The sequence below is a fragment of the Amphiprion ocellaris genome, chromosome 17 (assembly GCF_022539595.1).
Source record: "Amphiprion ocellaris isolate individual 3 ecotype Okinawa chromosome 17, ASM2253959v1, whole genome shotgun sequence".
Taxonomy (NCBI): Eukaryota; Metazoa; Chordata; class Actinopteri; family Pomacentridae; genus Amphiprion; species Amphiprion ocellaris.
The window spans coordinates 27,334,129-27,354,764 of record NC_072782.1 but is presented as its reverse complement, the minus strand read 5'-3'; the positions used below and the strand labels follow the sequence as shown (position 1 = coordinate 27,354,764).

Here is a 20,636-nt window from a genome sequence, read left to right as displayed (position 1 = left end):
CTTGGCCTCTGTGTAGTAACTGTCTGACTCCTCCACTGGTGTCCATCATGATCTACCATCTGTCAGCAGGCAGGACTTCCTTAATCTGAGCCAAAATGTTGAACTATTGTCTCATAGTTTGACTGCCTTGTGCCTCAGACTTTTGACTCAGTTTCCAACTATTTCAAGTAAAATTTTTATTTACTCTAGTAAGTATATGGAATTCTTCCTATTTGTATTGCACACGTGCTTTATCAGCAATTTATAAAGCATCAAATGCTGCACAAAAGCAGATTATATGGTATACTAGTGTTAGTTCCCATATACTTACTTACATATTAATGCACCTCATACTTTTGAATCAGGGTCCAATTATTTTGAGTCAATTTTTGCATTTTATTTTTATGCGCAACCAAAAAAAAAAACCTTTTACATAACATAGTAATAATTTTTAAATTTTTTTGCCAGTAATGATGTTCTATATATCCTCAATACCAAAAACACATCTTTTCAACACTGAATATAACTCATTGCCACTTTCACTTTATGTTCCTTTCTGCATTTTATTTCTGCATTCTTGCCTACTGTGTAAAGCATCTTTAAGTATTTTGAAAGTCACTATATAGTTATGTATCATCATATTTTCATTGCATTGTGCCTTATACTTTTGAGCTGATTTCCAACTATTTTAAATAAATTTTGACTTGGTATTCAATACTTTGGCAATCTGCCATTCATTTTTTTTTTTATTTTGTCATGTCTAACTTGTAAACTTTTCTTCATGGCAGTGTTGATCTTCCACATATTTCCAAAAAACTAAAAACTTTTGTCCATCAGCACACATCTTTCCATCACTGAATATAAGGTATAACCACTTTTTTGATATGTTTCTTTCTACATTTTATTAATTTTTTGCCTTCTTGCCAATTTTGTAAAGTGTCTTGAAAAAACGGTACATAAGTATTATGTATTGTTACTCCACCAAGGAACACGGCGGAGTTATGTGATGATTGGCGTATATTTGTCTGTCTGTGTGCAACATTACTGAAAAACAGAATAACGGATTTGGATTAAATTTGCAGGGAAGGTCAGAATGCAGAAGATAAATAAAATGAAGAAATATATACATATATATATATATATATATATATATATATATATATATATATATATATATATATATATATATATATATATATATAAATTGTATATATCGTTCATTTTATTTATCTTCTGATTTCTTGCCTACTTTGTAAAATGTCTGAGCATCTTGAAAAGCGCTATAAATATACTATGTATTATTATTACTATTATTTTATTATATCGTTAGATATTGTATTATATATTATATTTAGATTTTATTTGGAGTCAATTTTGAATTGGTTTATAATATTTTTTCATTTCAACATTATCTTTTTATTTTGTCATGTCTAACTTTTAAAAGCATTTCTTCTTGGCAGTATTGATCTTCCATATCGATCCTCAGTACTAAACAATATATATGTATAATTTGCGCGTGCGCCGTCCGCATGTGGGTCACGCGAAACCGCATAACACACAGTTCATCCTTCCACCAACACGGAGCCGCAACTACAGTCTTAGCTCAGCGCCGGAGCTGACAGTTGGCCGGGATACGCGTGAAAGCACAATTTCGGCGTTTTCGGACGTGATTGAGAAACTTTCGGGTGTTTCTTCGGTTTTGTGAAAGTTGCCGTTCCGCCGCGCAAGGAGCTAACTTATGGGATTAGTTTGCACGCAGCCTGACAGCGGAGGCGGACTGCGGTGGGATGGGCTGTGAGGTGTTCAAGATGGCGGCGCCCTGTGGAGTGCAGCTACTCTAACAGGTAAACAGCTCCGATTATTCATGTCTAATGTGCTTTTCTGACGCCGAACCTCCACCGGCGTGTCATGTTGTACTAAACCCGACCTGTTCTGCTCGCTTCCCCGCTGACTGGAGGCGGCTGACGGGTGGAATTAATTCCCCACCGAGTGTGGGTCGCTGCTCCCAGCTAACGTTAGCTCTCGGCGGTGGGACTGACTTGTTTTTGGGAAGACCTGCTGATGGATTTAGTAGACGGCCGGTGCTTTGAACGCTCCCCGGCGGTTTCAGCTGAGTGTGTCCGTGGTTCTGAACGCGGTGCCCGGTTTGCCACAGAACAGATGCTTACATATTTTTATAATCGGATAAAGTAAACCCAACCCTGCCCATTGTTCTCTGCGAGTTGTTTACGACAGGCAGCAGCCAGTGGTCAGTCCACATACAGCAGCAGCCTGTCCGGGCTCTGCACTGCTGCCTTTATGCATATCACCACACTAGATTATCATTGTGACCTCTGTGCATTTTATTTAACACCTCATTATGCATCTCAGTGGAAGGTCTTCCTGCAGCTTTTATCTGTGATCTGCAATTAACTATTACCTCCTGTCATATCAATCATTAATACTCTGTAGTCAGCATGCGTTCACTGGCTTGTCATCCCCCAGCCTCCCCTGCCAACAGGAAGACGAATTGGGTCACAAGTGTCGCAGTTTGACCTTCTCGACCTCCCAGTCACACTGTCACCGTGTCTCATGTCTGTCTGTCACTTCGCCTAATCTGTGAAAAAGGCTATCATCTGGGAGCAGGGCTGTAGCCAGGATTGTTCAAATGCCACCATAACACAGCACCTGACCAGACACCTAAAAGGCAGATAAAATGTTAGACTTATGTATGATGTAAATGTTTTATATATTCGCCTAAAATTGGAGTTTCAAAACCAGTTTCAAATTTGTATCCGCTAAGGCTGAAACTAATGTGTATTCTTGATTAATCAATGAGTTGTTTGGTCTCTATAATGGAAAACAATGTCAATAACACCCACTTGACTAGACACTTAAATGGTATCTAAAATATTATATATATTTTAATTTAGTTGTAATTTCATAGCCAGTTTCAAAGCTGTCTCCACTCCAGCTACACCTACTGATTATTTTCATTGTTTATTAACACACCAACAGTTTCTGGACACATCAGTTAGTTGATAGGTCTCTAAAATGTCAGAAATTTGAGAAAATTGTCGATTAGTGTTTCCCAAACTAATCTTTACTTCCATTCTTGATTGCTTCCTTGATTAATTGATTAGTTGTTTGGTCTCTATAATGGAAGAAAATGTCAATAACACCTACTGCTTGACCAGACACTTTAACAGTATCTAAAATATTACACATATTTATGTGTTTGATGTATTCACATTTATTTGTAATTTCAAAGCCAGTTTCAAAGCCGTCTCCACTCCAGCTGCATCTACTGAATATTTTCATTGTTTTTTAGTACGTTGGTCACTTTTTGGACTCCTCAATTAACTGTTTGGTCTGTAAAATGCTACAAAATTGAGAAACATGTTGATCAGTGTTTCCCTCAGAAATGTTGTTTTGTCCACAACCCAATGAAATTCACTGTACTGTCTTAGACAACTAAAGAAAACAGAAAGTATTCAAATTCAGGAAGCTGGAATCCGATAAATGGGGCTTTTTGTCATAAAAAATGAATAATAATTCATCTAATCTGTTATTCGATTAATCATTGCAACTGTAATCTCCACACTGACATGCATAATGCCATAATAGTAGATGTTTTTCTGCAAAATCCTTGTCTGTTTTTGTACAAAGACAGCATAAAACAACATCTAAACAGGAGCAGCCTTTCAAGAATTCGGCCCCAATAAAACACAAGACGGATAACTTCTGATCTAAATGGGTCCTGAGGTGGTAAAGCAGCTGAAGCAGCCTGTCAGGGTGAGGGAAGGTCTGCTGGATTTCCAGGGATTTTAAACTGGTTTGAGATTAATTCAGGGAGTTTTACCACAAGTTCCCAGGGCCTGAACGTCTTCATATTGCCTGTTTTGTAGCAGTGGGAAGTTTAAGAGTGATCTCCGGTCAGGCTCAGGAGTTTGTTTTTCTAGCGCTTGTAGGGTCTTTTTTTCATCAGCTGTGCAGCAAAAGGTAAACAGAATAGAGAAGGCCACCTCTCAGTAATATTTCTCATTCTTTGTTCCTGTAAGTTATGTTTGGGTGTAGTCAACTTTTCATGCATTTTGAATGAACAAGTTAAGTACTAATTTTTATAAGGCTAGTTAAAGGTAATTGTGGAGTTATTTATCTGTATAAGCCATAATCAGGTGTAATTGCAGAATTGATTAATCATGTTAAGCTTTTATTAAGCAGAATGCAAAACTCACTTGTGTTGCAGTTTCTTAACGGTGGCGAATTAAATAGAGCTGCATCAATTAGCCGACTAATCATTTAAAGCCAGATAAAATTAACCGACAAATACTGTAAACTGACCCTTTTAAAGAAAAACATTTTATGGTCCCAGCCTCTCAAATGTGAGGATTTGTTCCTTCTGCTTGTTTTTATCTTACAATAAATTAAACATCTTTGCCTTTTAAACCATGGATCAGCCAAAGAAATAAACCTAAAAATGTCTTCTCAGACTCTAGACAGACATTTTCATACTTTTCTGATATTTTATATAGAGAAATACTAAGCAAATTAACCAGTAATGGGGAAAAAAATCATCAAATCTTTTTATTTCCAACTGTTAGTAAAACTAAAGAAGCAATTTTAGGTTGCTACTGGGCTTTAAAGTAATATGGGGCATTATTTCTTTATTTCCTGACATTTGCAGTAATCAATAATGGAAATAATGTTAGCTGTAGCTGTGTTAATCCAGTAAACCTCTGCAACAAGCCTCTGTCGGCTCACTCAGCTGGGTGGTTAGGTTGACAAAAATCATTTATTCAGATGGACCCAAACATGCTGTTTGTTTCTTTCATTACGACGCTTTTAAATATTCAGGCAGGAGAGTAGAAAGCTGCTGGTAACGCACAGCCAAATGTAATTTCCAGTGTTTGCAGGGAAGCGCTTGGACAGCATAAAGATTCTTTGTGTGCTCCTGAGCGTTCCCAAACCGCCCGAGATCACGCTGAGGGTAGCTCATGTTTGCTCCACTGACCTGCTCCTGCAAGATGTTTTTATCCGCTTTCCACACCCCGACTCTCAACCCCGTGACTCAGCAGTTAATTGATAACAGGAAGACAATTGTGCCGTGGTGACTTCTGTGAATCAACATCTGCAAACGTTATGTTGCTACGAATGACGGCGACCCAGAGAGGCTGATACTGTTTCTTCACAGAGGTCGGTGTTTTTGTGTGACATGTGACTGTCCAGGAAATACTCTAGATCAGGGATGTCAAAATCATTTTAGTTCAGGGGCCACATTCAGCCCAGTTTGATCTCAAGTGGGCCAGACCAGTTAAATCACAGCTTAATAAACCTGTAAATATCTCCAATTTTTTCCTTTGTTTTAGTGCAAAAATGTTCACATTTAAGGAATTATCTTTTTACAAAACATTATGAATAACCTGAAATTTCTTAAGAAAAATAAATTCAATTTCAACAATATTGCACCTCAGTTTATCATTTACACATTACAACCTACAGATCACAGTGGATCTACAAAGGCACAAAACATTTAGTCACAGCTGTCTGAAACTCAGTGAGATAGTGTTTTATTTCTTTATGATCAAAACAACACAAGTCAGACAAAAAAACAGCAAAAACAGGACAGAATATTAGAAAAATGAGACACAAAATAGCAAAAACGAGACACAAAATGACAAAAAATGAGACAAACGACACGAAACAAAACAAAAAAGACAAAAAATTAGACCAAAAAGTTACACAGCAACAAAAAAATGGACAAATGACAGAAACGAGGCAAAAAAAACAACAAAAACATGAGACAAACCTAGAAAGTCAAAGATGAAAAAACAACAAAAACAAGACAAAATATTACAAAAATGAGACACGAAATGACAAAAGACCATTGATCAAAACAACTTAAGGTCTAGAAATTATTTTAACTTTATAGTTTTACAAATTTACAATTTGCAGTTAATGTCTTCTCTGTAATTTTTACACTTCACAAAGTCATCCTGTGGGCCGGATTGGACCCTCTGGTGGGCTGGTTTTGGCCCACGGGCCGCATGTTTGACACACCTGCTCTAGATGATGATGAATTTCTTCTTCAAATTAGCTGCTGTTCTCTTGGTTGTAGCGGCACGTGACTCATTCATGTAATAGTTTGTACTCTAAGCTAATTAAAAACAACCAATTATGGTCACATTTGGACTCTGATCTTCTTCCACTGTGTTGTGGTCAAAGTGTTGCGATGAGATCTTCAGAGCTGGTGGGATCTGTGCAGCTGATTCATTACTGCTGTTATGGAATAAGCTGCTGGGTGCAGACACCCTGACGATAATGACCTGCCTATCAGGATTATTTATGCCTGCTTTTCAGATGGAGATTTGCTCAGGCTCCCTTGGCCTCCTCTACTTTGAATGACTGACTCAGCGCCTAGCCTAAACGTATCACAAACAAGCTAATAACCTGAAATGGTAAACACGTTAGGCGCGGTTGTGTTTTATTTAAAAGCACACTTTTGCTTCGGTGTAATGAATATTAGAATCTAGCGCTTGAAAGAAGCTTTTCATTGGATAGGATTGAAATGGATTCTGCTCAGCAAGGTCAGATAGGGTGCAGGTCATGCATCACACTGCTTAATCCATTCCAAGTCTGTTCTCTGAACTTGTCTTTATTTGTTCCGCAGTGTGTTTGTGGCAGTTTAATGTGTGGCTCAGCTGTAATAATCTGAATAAGCTGAACACTGCAGCTAGAATGGAGAAGCTGTGTTGGGGGTTTGCTCTGACAGTTGTTGAATTGGTACATCTATGAGAAAAGAGCTCATTCTCTTATTTAAAAAGCTAAATATACAGACCGTTTTTAAATGTTGCCATTTCTCAGGAGCAAAGGCTCAGGTGTAAGTAATACCATTGATTGGCTCATTGTGAAACTGTCGTTGCTGATTATTAGCAGCACCTGGGCGATTCTGACTACAAGTCAAAATGTGTGCTTTGAAAAAAGGTCTGTAGTCATTAAAAATCAACTTAATTAAGGTTTAACTTTATTATTGGTGCTGATAATATCACGCACTTTTATAAAACATTTGTTGCTTTGAGCTGTCAGTCTTTATTAGTGAAGAGAGTTGCTCTTTGTTTAGTTTCTGTGTGGTTAGTTAGTTTGATTTACTGTCCTGTTGGTAAATCTGCTTGTGTCTGTGGCAGCTGATGGTTAAATTTAACCACAACAGAAAAGACATTATAATTACAGACATTTGAGGGTTCCATGTGATGAAAAAAACAATTTTTATGATGTTTGTATGTCTTTAAAACAAGGAGTTGCAAAGTAAAAGCTGTGAAAATATAAAGATTCCCGCTACTGCCATTCTACTGACCCTCCTTTAACAGTAAGACTTCTCAGCTTTACAAGCCAGTGTGAATTTTATTCAGTTTCTACATAGAAACTGGCATAAGCACCTATACAATGTCACCATCCTGTACTTTTACAGCTGCCTGCTTCTAGGTGAATCATTCAGAATGAGCAGTCTGCCAGGTTTATTTACTTTCTAGAGCCGTTTGTGCTAACTCTAAGCATTGTTTTCACTGACATCAGACACTTTAAAGCAGACATTGCACCTCATTGCACTGTTACACTTTTTTTAATACTTGTTTTTTTTTTAAAACTTGTTTTTATAAAGCTGTTTGTACTCCGCCAAGGAACGGTGGAGTTATGTGACGATCGGCGTACGTTAGTCAGTCTGTCTGTCCGTGTGAAACATTACTCAAAAAAGGACTAACAAACTTGGATGAAATTTTCAGGGAATGTCAGAAATGGCACAAGGACCACCTCATTAAATTTTCACAGTGATGCGGTTTATAATCTGGATCCACTGCTTTGTTAAGGATTTCCCATCGCTAGATATAGCTGCCAGCATGGTTGCTGTAACCATGACAACAAGTGAACACTGTGTCAGTTACCTGCTGACGACCACATGATTGCGATCCTACTACAAATTGGCTGTGATTTATCAGCTGGAAATCATACAAGGAACAAATGATTAAACTGTGGGCTGTTTCTGAGTCCTGCTACATATTTAGGTCACGCAATGAAGCAAACCCCAGCCAGACAATGGTGAAGCTCCTGATGTTTCACAAAGTCTTTATTCACATTCAGCTGTCAGCCTTATTTTGAAAACAAATTCACCTTTCTGTCCTTCATTCATTTCTTCAGGAAACACCATAAGAGCTTGTCCTTATTGCAGCTAGGTGCTTCTAGACAGCAACAGCATGGAACTGTTTTCTTTCATCTTTATGTGAATTTTTGGACTTTTCGGCAGCGTCTTCATCACGTCAAGAAACTGCTTCTTAGTTGAACAGTTTTTGTGCCGCCGGAACGGTGACAAAAAAAAAAGCCCATAACATTAAAAATACACCTTCAAAATGAAAGCATGGAGGGAACGGTTATTTTAACACTAGTGAAAACAAAAGCTTGCCAAAAGTGGTGATCTGATCAACAGACCTTTATAAGAGTAATTTACATGCAATTCGGTATCCATGCATAACATGCACATGCATAACACATGCCTGTGCTCAGCGCAAGGTAATTTTTTATTAAAGATTTCATCCGTCGGAAATGATGCGTCATCTGAGCAGCCTTGGTGGAGTACTGCGCTCTCTGGGTGCTTTTCTAGTTTTAATACTTGTTTTTATAAAGCTGTTTGTTGTCTGTTATACTGTGTTGTTTTGTCATAGAAATCACAATGAGAATAAATAGCCTTGAATCGAACTCTAAAAAGTTTCAACACTAAAAATTCTGCTATTTTCTGCAACTCAAAAGTCTTCATGCACTCCCAGCAACTGAGGAACTAAAGATATTTTATTTTTTTGACGGTAATGCCAAAAAATAATTAGAAAATCCTTATTGTTAGCTTGTTGTGCAGCTAATGAGGCTAATGTTATGATTAGATTTGATGGTATGCTCACAGGTCAGAATTCTGTGGAAACTGTGAAGTTGAAAAACATTCAGAGATGATAGAAACTTTAAAACTGACTTTAAAACCAATAAACTATCACTGGGTGTGTTTTCATGTTGCCTGTTGTGCCTCAGTATAACCTAAACTCTCTGAACTCACTCTGTGCTCACATATAATATATTTTAATCCAGCCGGATTCCCAAAGAAGTCGTTCTTAGTTACATATTTTACTGTTTTTGTTGTCAGAGAACAGAATAAGTTTAAAATAGAGACTGAAACGTAGCCTACTGATACAACATGTTAGCTAGCAGTCACTTCAGAGCTTCAGCACTGCTAAAATGTTGATTTTATACAAATTCATCTTGTACATGAGTTACAAATAACTGCTGTGTTGTGAATTTTGCAACATTTCTATGTAAAATGATCACTCAGCAGTTGGATGTGGCACAAAGTGTTTGTCTTAGGCACTTGCGTATGTGACAGCTGCCGGGCTGTAAGTCGTAAACACAGAGAGAGTCTTCTTCCTGAAGGGGGCGGGGACAGCAGCAATAACAGCTCATGTGTACTTTAAAACAGGATGTGATACATTCTTGAGGATTGCCCTGCCTTTTCTCATCATTCAGACTCACAAAAGAGCAGTATCTTACTGTGTAGGCATATAAATATTATCTTATAATACTTTTTGATAATAACTGTATTTATATAGCACCTTTAAAAGAGCAGTCTACAAAGCTGCTTTTACAAAAATATCAGGTTAGTTAGGAATACCAGCTTAAAAAGGCCAGAGAAACAAAAGAGGAGAAATAGAGTTAAAGATTTAAGAATAAATCAGTGCAACAAACACCAATAGAGGGATATAAAATAATAAAAATCACCAAATATGCAATTAAATAAATAACGTTGTTTGCTCTTGGCAGGCACAAACATACAGTTGTTTTCACATTCCAGACTAATGCTCACATAAACTGTAATTGTAATTATGAAGTATGTGGAAACATGTAAACAAAGCTATTTAAATTAATCAATTAATCATTCATTTTTCCAAATGTCATTAAACCTACTTTAAGTGGTTTTGTTTTTGCAACCTGGTGTAAGCTGTGAACACAACAATGATAAAGCTGCTGTCTCGCTCTCCTTATGGATTTTTTTTTTCATCCTCCTCCAGCTCCTGAGGGAAATATGTGTTCACTGTACATGTTTACAGCAAAAACACTGAGTTTATATGTCTGTTATGCCATAAATTGTGTAGAAATATTGCCACAGTGTGTGATACTACTTACTATTTGACCTCACATGAATTCAAGACACCTCACACTGATTTAATGGCATATCAAAGCCATAATATAACTGAAATATGGAGTTTATTTATTTAGTTTTCAGTATTTCAGGGTAGATCATATGAACGAGTGGTCACCTCTTTAAGGACAACATTCTTATTCATTCTGTTTAGAAGAAATGCCTTCAGCACAAACCCTGCTTCCCATTACGTCACGTGAGCACTAATCCTAGACCGGAGCTTCTACTAATTCTGGGAAATGTTTCTGTATTGCTCTCTTGGTGCAATGTAGAGGTGCCTGGAGACTGTATTGGTGGGTGGGCCCCAGGAGTCCTCCAGGCAAGCAGGGACGGACACCGTGAGCGCAACGCTGCCTCCACCTCCAGCACTGCCACCACCATGGCCAGGGAGCAGCCCAACGTGGGGGACCTCCTCCCACTCCTGGAGACCTCCGACCTCCACCAGCTAGACGAGATCAGAGGCCTTATCAACGAGCAGCTCAGCACCGGTAGGGCCCTTCGTTTGGCGCCAGAATGGGTTTCCTGAAAACATATCTCTGCAACAGACTCTTACAAAGTCTTCTTTGTGTTTTTCCTAAAGAGCGAGGGTCCATGCTGCTGAATGGGCTGGTCGACTACTTTTTGGAAACCAACTCCGCCCAGGCCATGCATATCCTGTCATCTGTCAGAGAGCCACATGACAAGGTGAAAAACGACCCCCGTTCATATATTTCACTCTTAAATACCACTGCATTGCAAGTATTTACTAGAGGTGGGGCGCCATGTAAAAGAAATAAAAAATCTAATTAATTAAAGGCTTTGTAATTATTAAACAATTCTAAATGATAATTATGTTTTGTCAAATAGCAATATTTGAAACAATAAGCAAAGCTTTTCAATTCAAATAATGTTTGGTTGACGACTGAATCGATGAATAGATATATACACTACCATTCAAAAGTTTTGGGTCAACCACACAATTTCATGTTTTCCATGAAACTCTCACTTTTATTCATGTGCTAACATAATTGCACAAGGGTTTTCTAATCATCAATGAGCTTTTCAACACCATTAGCTAACACAATGTAGCATTAGGACACAGGAGTGATGGTTGCTGGAAATGTTCCTCTGTACCCCTATGGAGATATTCCATTAAAAATCAAATATTTACCACAATAACAATGTCTAGACTGGATTTCTGACTAATTTAATGTTATCTTCAATGAAAAAAAATGTTTTCTTTCAAAAGTAAATACATTTCTAAGTGACTCCAAAGTTTTGAATGGTAGTATATATGAACTTAAACAACAAAAATGTTTATTTCATTTATATCTATCTGTGCATTTTTCATCTGTCTACTACATTCACAGATTACTGCAAACTCAAATTATAGCAATTATATTCAACATTTTAACAGTTTCTGTAAACTCAAACAATGTTTTGAAAAGTGGTCTATTATGGGATGGCTACACTGTTTGCCTGTACCAGGACTGTCGTAGCTAACGTTAGCTCTGGTGCTAACAGCAACATGTTTTGCACTGAGGTGATAAGAAAACTCTTTGTTGCACAATTTGCACACAACCACACTTTTATCCAAGCTGCCATTGGGAAGTTTTTTAAATGAAAACTTTACACCCAACAAGCTCAATACGGTCTCATCTTCCTTCACTGTTCAGCAAACTTTCTTGTGCACTGACATCACTCAGTGCGTCCTGTGCATCTTCTTCGCGGCTGGAAAACAGACTTTAAGTTCATTACTGCCACCTACTGGGCTGGAGTGTGCATCAGTGTTACCGGGAACTGAGGAAGGTGTGATTAAATGCGATATTTTTTCTGTTATTAATTAATCAAAATGAACTGTATCAGCATTTTGTCCTAGCCCATAGTATTGACGTTATCAATGATGAAAAATGAAACCCAAGTTAACAAAAATATGTATTTACTGGACTCAAACCCTTGTTTTGGTAACCCTCCACTTTATATTGCCTTCAGGTCATAACATCATCTGTTAAAGCGTTCTTTGATGTGATGCAGAATTCGTAGTTGAATAAATAATACCAAGTTGCCCAAACCCCAAGGCAGTGAATCAACCTCAACCCGTAACATTTCCATCACTGTGCTTCACGGTTGGTTTGAGGTTTTTCCTGAAATGCTACTTTTGGTTGACACCAAACATAACCGCTGTTACTGTGACCAAATAGCTTTATCTTTAAACTCGTCTGTCCAGAGCACACTATACCAAAAAGCCAGCTCTTTAGCTGTTTACAGGCAAACTGTAGAGTTGCTTCAATGTTCTTTTAGGACAGCAAAAGATGGGTACACTTGGACACTAGTGTTACCTGCAGATTCTGTGGTGAGATTTTAGGGTTCTTTGTGACTTGTTTTTGCATCAGTTTTTTCTTGGACTGAATTTGCTCAAGCGGCCATTCATGGATAAATTATTTTAAATCTACACCAATTGGAGAGGATTTTCCTTCCAAACTCAAACAATTGGGAGATTTTTTTAAATCCCTATTCCAGACTCACAGGAATCCACAATCTTTTTTTCTTTTGGATGGCCTTTAGAGAGTTCTTTAGGTCTTGGCACAAGTTTATTAGCAAAGAGGTCATCATGCCCTCGATGTCAGAGGCTTAAATGAGACAAATTCTATCATTCCCTAAAGAGGTTTTAATCATTGACACTTAATTTTGAAAGACCTGATTGTAATTGAATGGATTTAAATGTGTGATAAATGCATTTATTTTTTTCTATGTGACTAAAAATGACTCCAAAATGTAAATTTCAAGTGTCACCTGTTGTCCAAAAAGCCAACAACTTTCATGGGTTGTGCTTATTTTTGCACGTGACTCTATATTTATTCATGTATTTTCATAGATAAAAAACACCAATATGTTTCTTGCACCTTTATTTTATAAAGAAGACAACCCCTGCCGCCTTTCCTGAGGACTGATCGTGTCGGATACACATCTAAACCCGCTCTTCCTCTTTCACAGCACCTTCTAGACAAGATGAACGACTGTATGACCAAACAGGCCTGCCGGCTGCCCACCCTCACTCTGCTCGGACATGTAATCCGCAAGCAGCCGTCCTGGATCCACAAGATTGCTCGATACCCTCTGCTGCTCTCGCTGCTCAAATGCCTAAAGGTAAGTGTGCTGTTGTCCGGAGTGGACCCAGCATGTTATTGATCAGCTTTGTCAGTCCTCCTCAGTTTGTCTGCTCACATTGGACAGAGGCAGGTTTACAGTGTTGATGCTCACATGTGGGCTGATTAAAGCCCCGATTAGGTCACGTTTATTTACTCATATTAGCAGCTGGGTGGTGAGTTTACTGTTGTGGTCCAGGCTGAAATCTGTCAACATCTGTCTCATGGATTTCCGCGAAATTTTGCTCAACCAGTGATTTCTCCCCAATTGTAATAGATGTGATTCTCCTCAAATCTTAATCTAGCACCTTTGTTAAGTCAAAATTCGGTGTGTCCGATGCTTGTTTTTCGCCACATATCTGCAAACTTTACTCATTTCCATTAACTTCAACCACACTTTGCATGCTAACACGCTAAACTGAGATGGTGAACATGGTAAACATTAGGTGCTAACATTGTCACTGTTAGCATGCCTGTATTAGCATTTAGCTCTAAGCACTGCCATGGCTCATGGTGTGTTTTATTACTCCACCAAGGAACGCGGCGCAGATATGTGACGAACGGCATGGTTTGTCTGTCTGTTAGCAGCATTTTTCACAACAGACTAACGGATTTGGATGAAATTTTCAGGGAAGGTCAGAAATGACACAAGGACCAAGTGATTAGATTTTGGAAGTGATGCGGCTTATAGTCTAGATCCACGGATTTGTTCAAGACTTCTGTGTCGTGACGAGATAGCGACACAGCGTCACTGTAACTACGACTGTAAGTGAACGCTACATCAGCTGCCTGCTGACGATCACATGATTGCGATCCTACTACAAATTGATCGCTGCGTCCCACAAATTGTTAAAAGATTTCATCTTTTGTAAATCATACAATAACTGAGCGGCCTTGGTGGAGTACTGCGCACTCTGAGTGCTTTTCTTGTTGTCCATGCTACATGCTATATTTTATAGTACGCCAGAAATAGATTTTGTTTGTTTTAATTCATAAAATCTGAAATGCAGCACGTCTAAAAATACCCTGATGTCAAACTACATTCATTTAGATATTTCAGCGTGAAAACCAGCATGCATTTCTGGCCCACAATCCTCTGTGCAGCAGAACATTTGTCACATACTTCACATTGTCCTGTGCGAGTATAAACAAGTCAAACGACAGCTTATTTCACACCACAGACTGCAACGGCTATATGAGCAGCACAGATAAAGCTTAAGGCGCGATGTTATGATGAAGTAGTATCTCCCAGTTTTAAGCAAACTGCACGAAATGGAACATATGCACTTTGTAAGGGCAGAACAACCTACAAGTAAAAAGAAAAAGTAAATAATGTGAACTGCAGCCTCTGTAAAGCATCACAGAGCTATTTCTTCTGTACAAAGAAACAAAGACTGTAAACAAAATGTGTACAATATAATCTCAGTATTGTTGCCACCATCCCAATAAAAGCCCTATAAATCCACATTTGGGGGTTTATTTGATCTTGTACAGTAGATTTAATGCTTTTATTTGTTCTTGTAATGTCTCTCTTTATTAGAATCTTTACAGTTTTTGCCTTGGTTTTGTTGCAGACGGATACGGATGTAGTGGTGCTCATAACCGGAGTGCTGGTGCTGATCACGCTGCTGCCGATGATCCCTCAAGCTGGGAAGCAACACCTGTGGGAGTATTTTGACATCTTTGGCCGCCTGGCATCCTGGAACCTTAAGAATCCAGGTAAGAACTTGGTGTCAAATGTGTATGTGTGTAGGTGTGCTGAAGACTGTACAGAGACATGGAAACTGCATCAGGTGTGGTTTTATGTATTTGGCAACTTAGTCACTTATGCATAGGCTTCTATAAGGACGTTTAGACTAGCACTAACTAAATATGTACCTGGACTGAGAATTATAATATAGTAACTTATTTTCTCTGCTGTGTAAGTGTTTTTAAGTCTATGTTTTTGTCTCATTCAGGCCATGTTTCAGAGGTTTACCTAATCCACCTACATGCCAGCGTGTATTCACTCTTCCACCGTCTCTATGGCATGTATCCATGCAACTTCGTGTCCTACCTGCGCTCCCATTACAGCATGAAGGAGAACATGGAAACCTTTGAGGAAGTAGTGAAGGTGAAGTCATTGCTGCTGCTGTTCTGCTTTGCTGCTCTTCATTAGCACAATGATCACTTACATGAATTTCCTGTCCGACTTTCAGCCGATGCTTGAACATGTTCGTATCCACCCAGAACTGGTGACAGGAACCAAGGACCATGAGCTCGACCCCACCAGGCACGTCTATTTTTATGTTTATATTCCAGAAAAGGAAGAGTTTAGTGTTTGCTACAGCACGTGGACTAATGGTGTGATGCTTTTTTGTAGGTGGAAAAAGTATGAAATCCATGATATCGTCATCGAATGTGCCAAAGTGTCTCTAGACCCCAAGGAGGCCTCCTGTGAGGAGGGTTACACCACCATGCCTGAGAACTTTTACCCACAAATCCACCTGCGACCACAAGACTGCACTTCCAGCCCCTACGCCGACCTCCACAGCAGCTACGGTCAGAAAACACTTCTTTAAATTTATATTTTAGAGAAAACCTCACCATATGGCTGTTATTATAGTCTTAAAGTAACAATGAATTACTTTTTCTAAAGCATGTCAACCATGAATCCAATGCAGCTGCAGAAGAACATGTGGTTGTTTCAAATAAAGTGCAAAATAGCAGTACAATGATGAATTGTAATGAAAACTGACCAGATAGACCTGAAGACTACAAAGGCCACTTGGAAGTTTGTGTTAAAGATTTCCATATTCTGAGGGCGGAGGAGCTAAAAGGAGCCGACAGAGAAGCTAAAGGACCCATAAAAACCAGAACATTGAGAAAGCAGAACTCCAGTCTGTCCTGTTGTTCATTTTATTAGCCATTCAAAAGATATTTCTATTTGTTTTTCTTAAATAAAAGCCAAAGTCTTGCCATTAACGAGAGCAAGAAACTGTAAAAACTGAAAAAAATCTAAAATTTTCAACTTTCAGGCAGAACTTGAACATATCATCTATGATGCCTGGTGTCATCAGGAAAATTAACCAAATCTAAAACTAAAATCATGATATTACATCCAAATCGCTTTATTCTACTTGTATTCTACGGGAATTCACCTAAAATCAAGCGTTTAGTGTAAAAAGTGAAAGTTCTTCCCTCCATCACTGACTCATTCAGAGAAAACAAACTTATTCACATTGATTTATATGCTAATTATCTATTAGTGTATTTAGTGTGTTAATAAAATTGTGCTCTGTACAAGAAATAAAATATGCAATAGGGGCAATGTTTCTAAACTACCTTAATCACATTTTTTGGAAATCTTTATTGCAGTTTCTTGCACTAATATTTGTAAAAACCACAAACACAAGCTGAAAATATTCAGCGATGTATTCGTCATGACCTAAAATTCACTCCATGTCACAGGACATTGCAAAATTAATCAGATTAAGAAGCGCTGAGAGACAAGAGAAAAAAGCTGTCGCAATATGTTTTTATCAATCTTCTCTTTCTTTACCATGATAAACAAGATGCCACAGGAAAATAAGAACTGTTGCTACACATGCAGTGTTACAAATGGAAGTTACAATCTCAAAAGCGTCAGTTTGCAATCATGATTTTTAAACTGGATGGTGTTTGGCTCCTTCAATATCATCGTGTTTACTGTGACATTAATAAAATTGAAAATGCCTTTAAGTACAGAAATCCAGGTTAGGATGGAGTGTTGGTGTTATTACTGAACTTGGCATGCTTTCATCTTTCCTGCTTGAACTCGCACAACTAGTTAATTTTAAATTTGAAGTCTTCAGGGCCACCTTTTGATGCAAAAAGAGCTGGTTTAAACTGTTAATCATTCATGGAGCAGAAAAGGAAAATTAATTCACATGTTAATCTTGGATGAAAATAACTAATAGGTGGCCTTATGCATTTTTTTCTTGTCACCCCACTGAATTTTCTAACTGTTCTAAAGGACAAATACCAAAGCAGAGACAGAGACCCCAGGTTGTTGGGTACATCCACATAGATTGATCAGACTATTTGTCTTTTTGACAACAGGAAGCTCTTCTTCGACCCCATTCTCAACTCCACGGCAGCCACAACCGCCTCCCCTGTCCTTGCCCCCCTTCTCAGGAACACAGTCCTCCTATCGCAGCCCACAGACCTCCAGACGGCAGGTAAGATCATCCATAATGCCATCAAACGCTGCCAAAACCGTGGATTGATAATTGGAGAGAGACGCCGCAGCAGAGTGTCATTAAACTTCTGCTTGCTGTTGCATTCAGGGTCATGTTTACGCTTCTTGTAGCACCTGTCAGATGCTGTTGATTATTCGTCTCCAAAAAAAACACAAATTCATTCTGAAAGATGCACAGACAGAGTGAGTTTCCGGGCTGGCAGGCAGTCGAGTCGAGCTTCAGGAATTGCATCTCATGCCCCCGTCGTCCTCCCGCCACCTCTCTGTAGGCACTACCAAGGGTTGGTTGCCGTGGAGATACCATCTCTTCATTTCTATTATTGGGCCAGCCACACGAGGGAGGGGTCCGGGTGTTTGTCTGCACCCTGGGGTATGTCAGAGGATTTGTCTCTGCATTAGACTCCCGCTGACCCAGACAGACGGAGAATCTGGAAAACATGGGAGACTCGCCATTTTGGGACAAACTGCATTTTCCGTTGGCTGAGTTCACCCAAATCCACCTGCTTCACTGTCGCAGCTCAGTAGATTCATACTGGAGTCATAAATTTCACCAAAGTTAATAAATAAATCCTGACAAAGCCACAATTGACCGTAACCAATTTAAATTCATTTTGAACTGCAGTATAATGAATATACTGTTGTTTTCAGACCATTAATCCTAATTTTTGTTACCTAAAAGTAGCACGTGGTTCATGCTTTGAACAAGATGGACAAACTGCCAAACAAGCCTGAGTCTGGATCTGCAGCTGAATGAGAACTATTTTCCCCCCTAAAATTGCTCGGCCGATCTGGTCTAACAGAATGAATGAATCTATTCATTCTGATTTATCTACCAAATAGCAGAACTTCTTTCTAGCTCACTGGAATGTTTTTATGTATCTGTGAGGCTTTTTTGAGGTTTGAAAGTCAAAACATTGTCAGTGAGACTTTAGTGGATCACCATAAGAATCGAACAAAGTGTCCTCAACTTGCAGTGTATTTCTTGAGCAAGTTCATGAATCAATTCCCCAGAATGTATCAGCTGCTTGAATAGATATAGTTGCATTGATTTCTGCAGTGCTGACAATATTCAATCTACCTCCATTGTACTAAGGATGAAGTTTCCCATGCAATTATCTCAAAACTTTCACAAATTTCACAAGTTGAAAACCTGTGGTGTATAACCACAGCAGCAAGGAAAAGTTTGTTGTTTTGGAAAATGTGTCCCTTCACTGTGAAATCACTTACAGCCTGAAAGCAGTGGGAGAAAGCTAACGTAGTTGCTAAACATGTTGAATAATTGGTTGATTAAATGATAGATATTGTTTCAGGATTCATAGTGGGTTATGAGTACACTTTAGACGAGCTGGTAGGCAGATTTTTGTAAACCTTTCCACAGAATTTGGTTGTTTTTGAAGCTAAGACAATGTATACTACTGTCCAAAAGTTTGAGATCATTTAGAAATGTCCTTATTTTTAAAAGAAAAGCATTTTTTTCAATGAAGATAACATTAAGTCAATCAGAAATCCAGTCTAGACATTGTTAATGTGGTAAATGACTATTCTAGCTGGAAACAGCTGATTTTTAATGGAATATCTCCATAGAGGTACAGAGGAACATTTCCAGCAACCATCACTCCTGTGTTCTAATGCTACATTATGTTAGCTAATGATGTTGAAAGGCTCATTGATGATTAGAAAACCTTTGTGTAATTATGTTAGCACCTGAATAAAAGTGTGAAATTGTGTGGGTGACCCCAAACTTTTGAATGGTAGTGTTTATGACTCCTCACTACAGTCTAATTCCCAAAAAGTCATAGGTTGACTTTGATTTTCTGCTTTTGTTCCATGTTGTGATTGTTTTTGTTTCCATTTGGTTTCTCCACCAGAACTCCACCTGTGAACTCAACTCTTCCTGTGGGGGGAAGGACCCTCTGTGGAGCCCCTCCTCGTTGTGCGGCATGGCCACGCCCCCTTCCTCGAGGGGCATGTCGCCCAACCTAGAGCTCTCCCACAGTGCCTCACACCTTCCCAGCCGCTTCCACTGCACATCAGGTACAGGTTGCGTCACTCAGAAACATGTCTGTAGCGCACTGTAATGTTTTGATTTACGTCGTACTTGAGCGATTGTTTTGGTCCGAGCAGGAGGAAAAGGAACGCCGGCTTCCAGCACTCCAGCCACCTCTTCCCCACCTCCCACCCTATCAGATGACTTCCCCATCATCTCATTACCAGCCAACACAGTCCAGTCCAGTCCACCGAGAAAGGTATGCTCCCTCCCTCCACAACGTTATTCAGATTAAATATTGTACACAGTGAATTTAAGCTGGGTAGCTTTCTGCTCTGTTGCCAAATAATTTCAATGAAAATGAGCTACAACGCTGCTCAAAAAGATGACTTCATGCACTAATTAGCATATTGATGTCAGTTCAGTGTGCTTGGATACAGCCTATTTTCAGCTATTTACATCTGTTAGCTTCTCTCCCGCTCTCCATGCTGATGTATACTCTTTTTTTAAGACTGCTGACTTCCAATTAAGGTGCTCTCTTTTACTTATTTTATTGTTTCTTTTGTCAGATGACAGTACAAGCATGAAAAAGTGACTAAAACTGTCACTCTGCATTGCAAAATTCTTGATTTTGTAACCACGATATTGTCTGACAAAATTACCGTATACATAATCAATAAATATAATCATTTTCATACAACTACAGTATAGTCTGTGGCACAAATTGCTTTATAGATATTAGAAATAAAATGTGATGAAACGGTACAAACTATCCCCCAACCCCTACAAAAGTCTTTCTTTCCTCAATATGGGTGACAATGTTTGCAGACATGCAGCTTATTATTACACAGCCGGATGCATTTGTGCTTGTGATTCAATACTGGTGAATATCTTCTATGAAAAATAGTTTTAGCTCATCTGAAATTTTTCTAGATTAGCTGCTAGGTTCACTTTTTGAGGGAAAAAGTTGCTGAAAGGTCTGAAATGCTGCTAAATTTAGTTTGTGGATTTCTTTTCTGCTTTTAATAAACATTTTTTCACTACAACAAAGCTGAAAAAGGTTAAAGGGAAGATTGTGATTATTCATTACCAGTGCACTTTTTCTGAATTTCTTGGTAG

General features: G+C 38.6%; 1 protein-coding gene across 2 annotated transcripts in view; it reads left to right on the top strand.

The window, feature by feature from the left end:
* Positions 1-1,550: 1,550 nt before the first annotated feature.
* The window catches only part of tsc1b (TSC complex subunit 1b), a 41,276-nt gene continuing 22,190 nt past the window's right edge, over positions 1,551-20,636 (top strand). Inside the window, exons 1-11 of one of the 2 annotated variants that reach the window (XM_055019456.1) lie at positions 1,551-1,823; positions 10,459-10,674; positions 10,767-10,870; positions 13,160-13,312; positions 14,886-15,030; positions 15,270-15,424; positions 15,510-15,583; positions 15,674-15,852; positions 17,392-17,510; positions 19,399-19,564; positions 19,655-19,776. In XM_055019456.1, coding sequence (XP_054875431.1) covers positions 10,566-10,674; positions 10,767-10,870; positions 13,160-13,312; positions 14,886-15,030; positions 15,270-15,424; positions 15,510-15,583; positions 15,674-15,852; positions 17,392-17,510; positions 19,399-19,564; positions 19,655-19,776 — 1,326 coding nt within the window. In that variant the 5' untranslated portion in view covers positions 1,551-1,823; positions 10,459-10,565. The remainder of the gene's footprint in view (positions 1,824-10,458; positions 10,675-10,766; positions 10,871-13,159; positions 13,313-14,885; positions 15,031-15,269; positions 15,425-15,509; positions 15,584-15,673; positions 15,853-17,391; positions 17,511-19,398; positions 19,565-19,654; positions 19,777-20,636) is intronic. The other variant, XM_023269387.3, reaches the window with a different exon arrangement.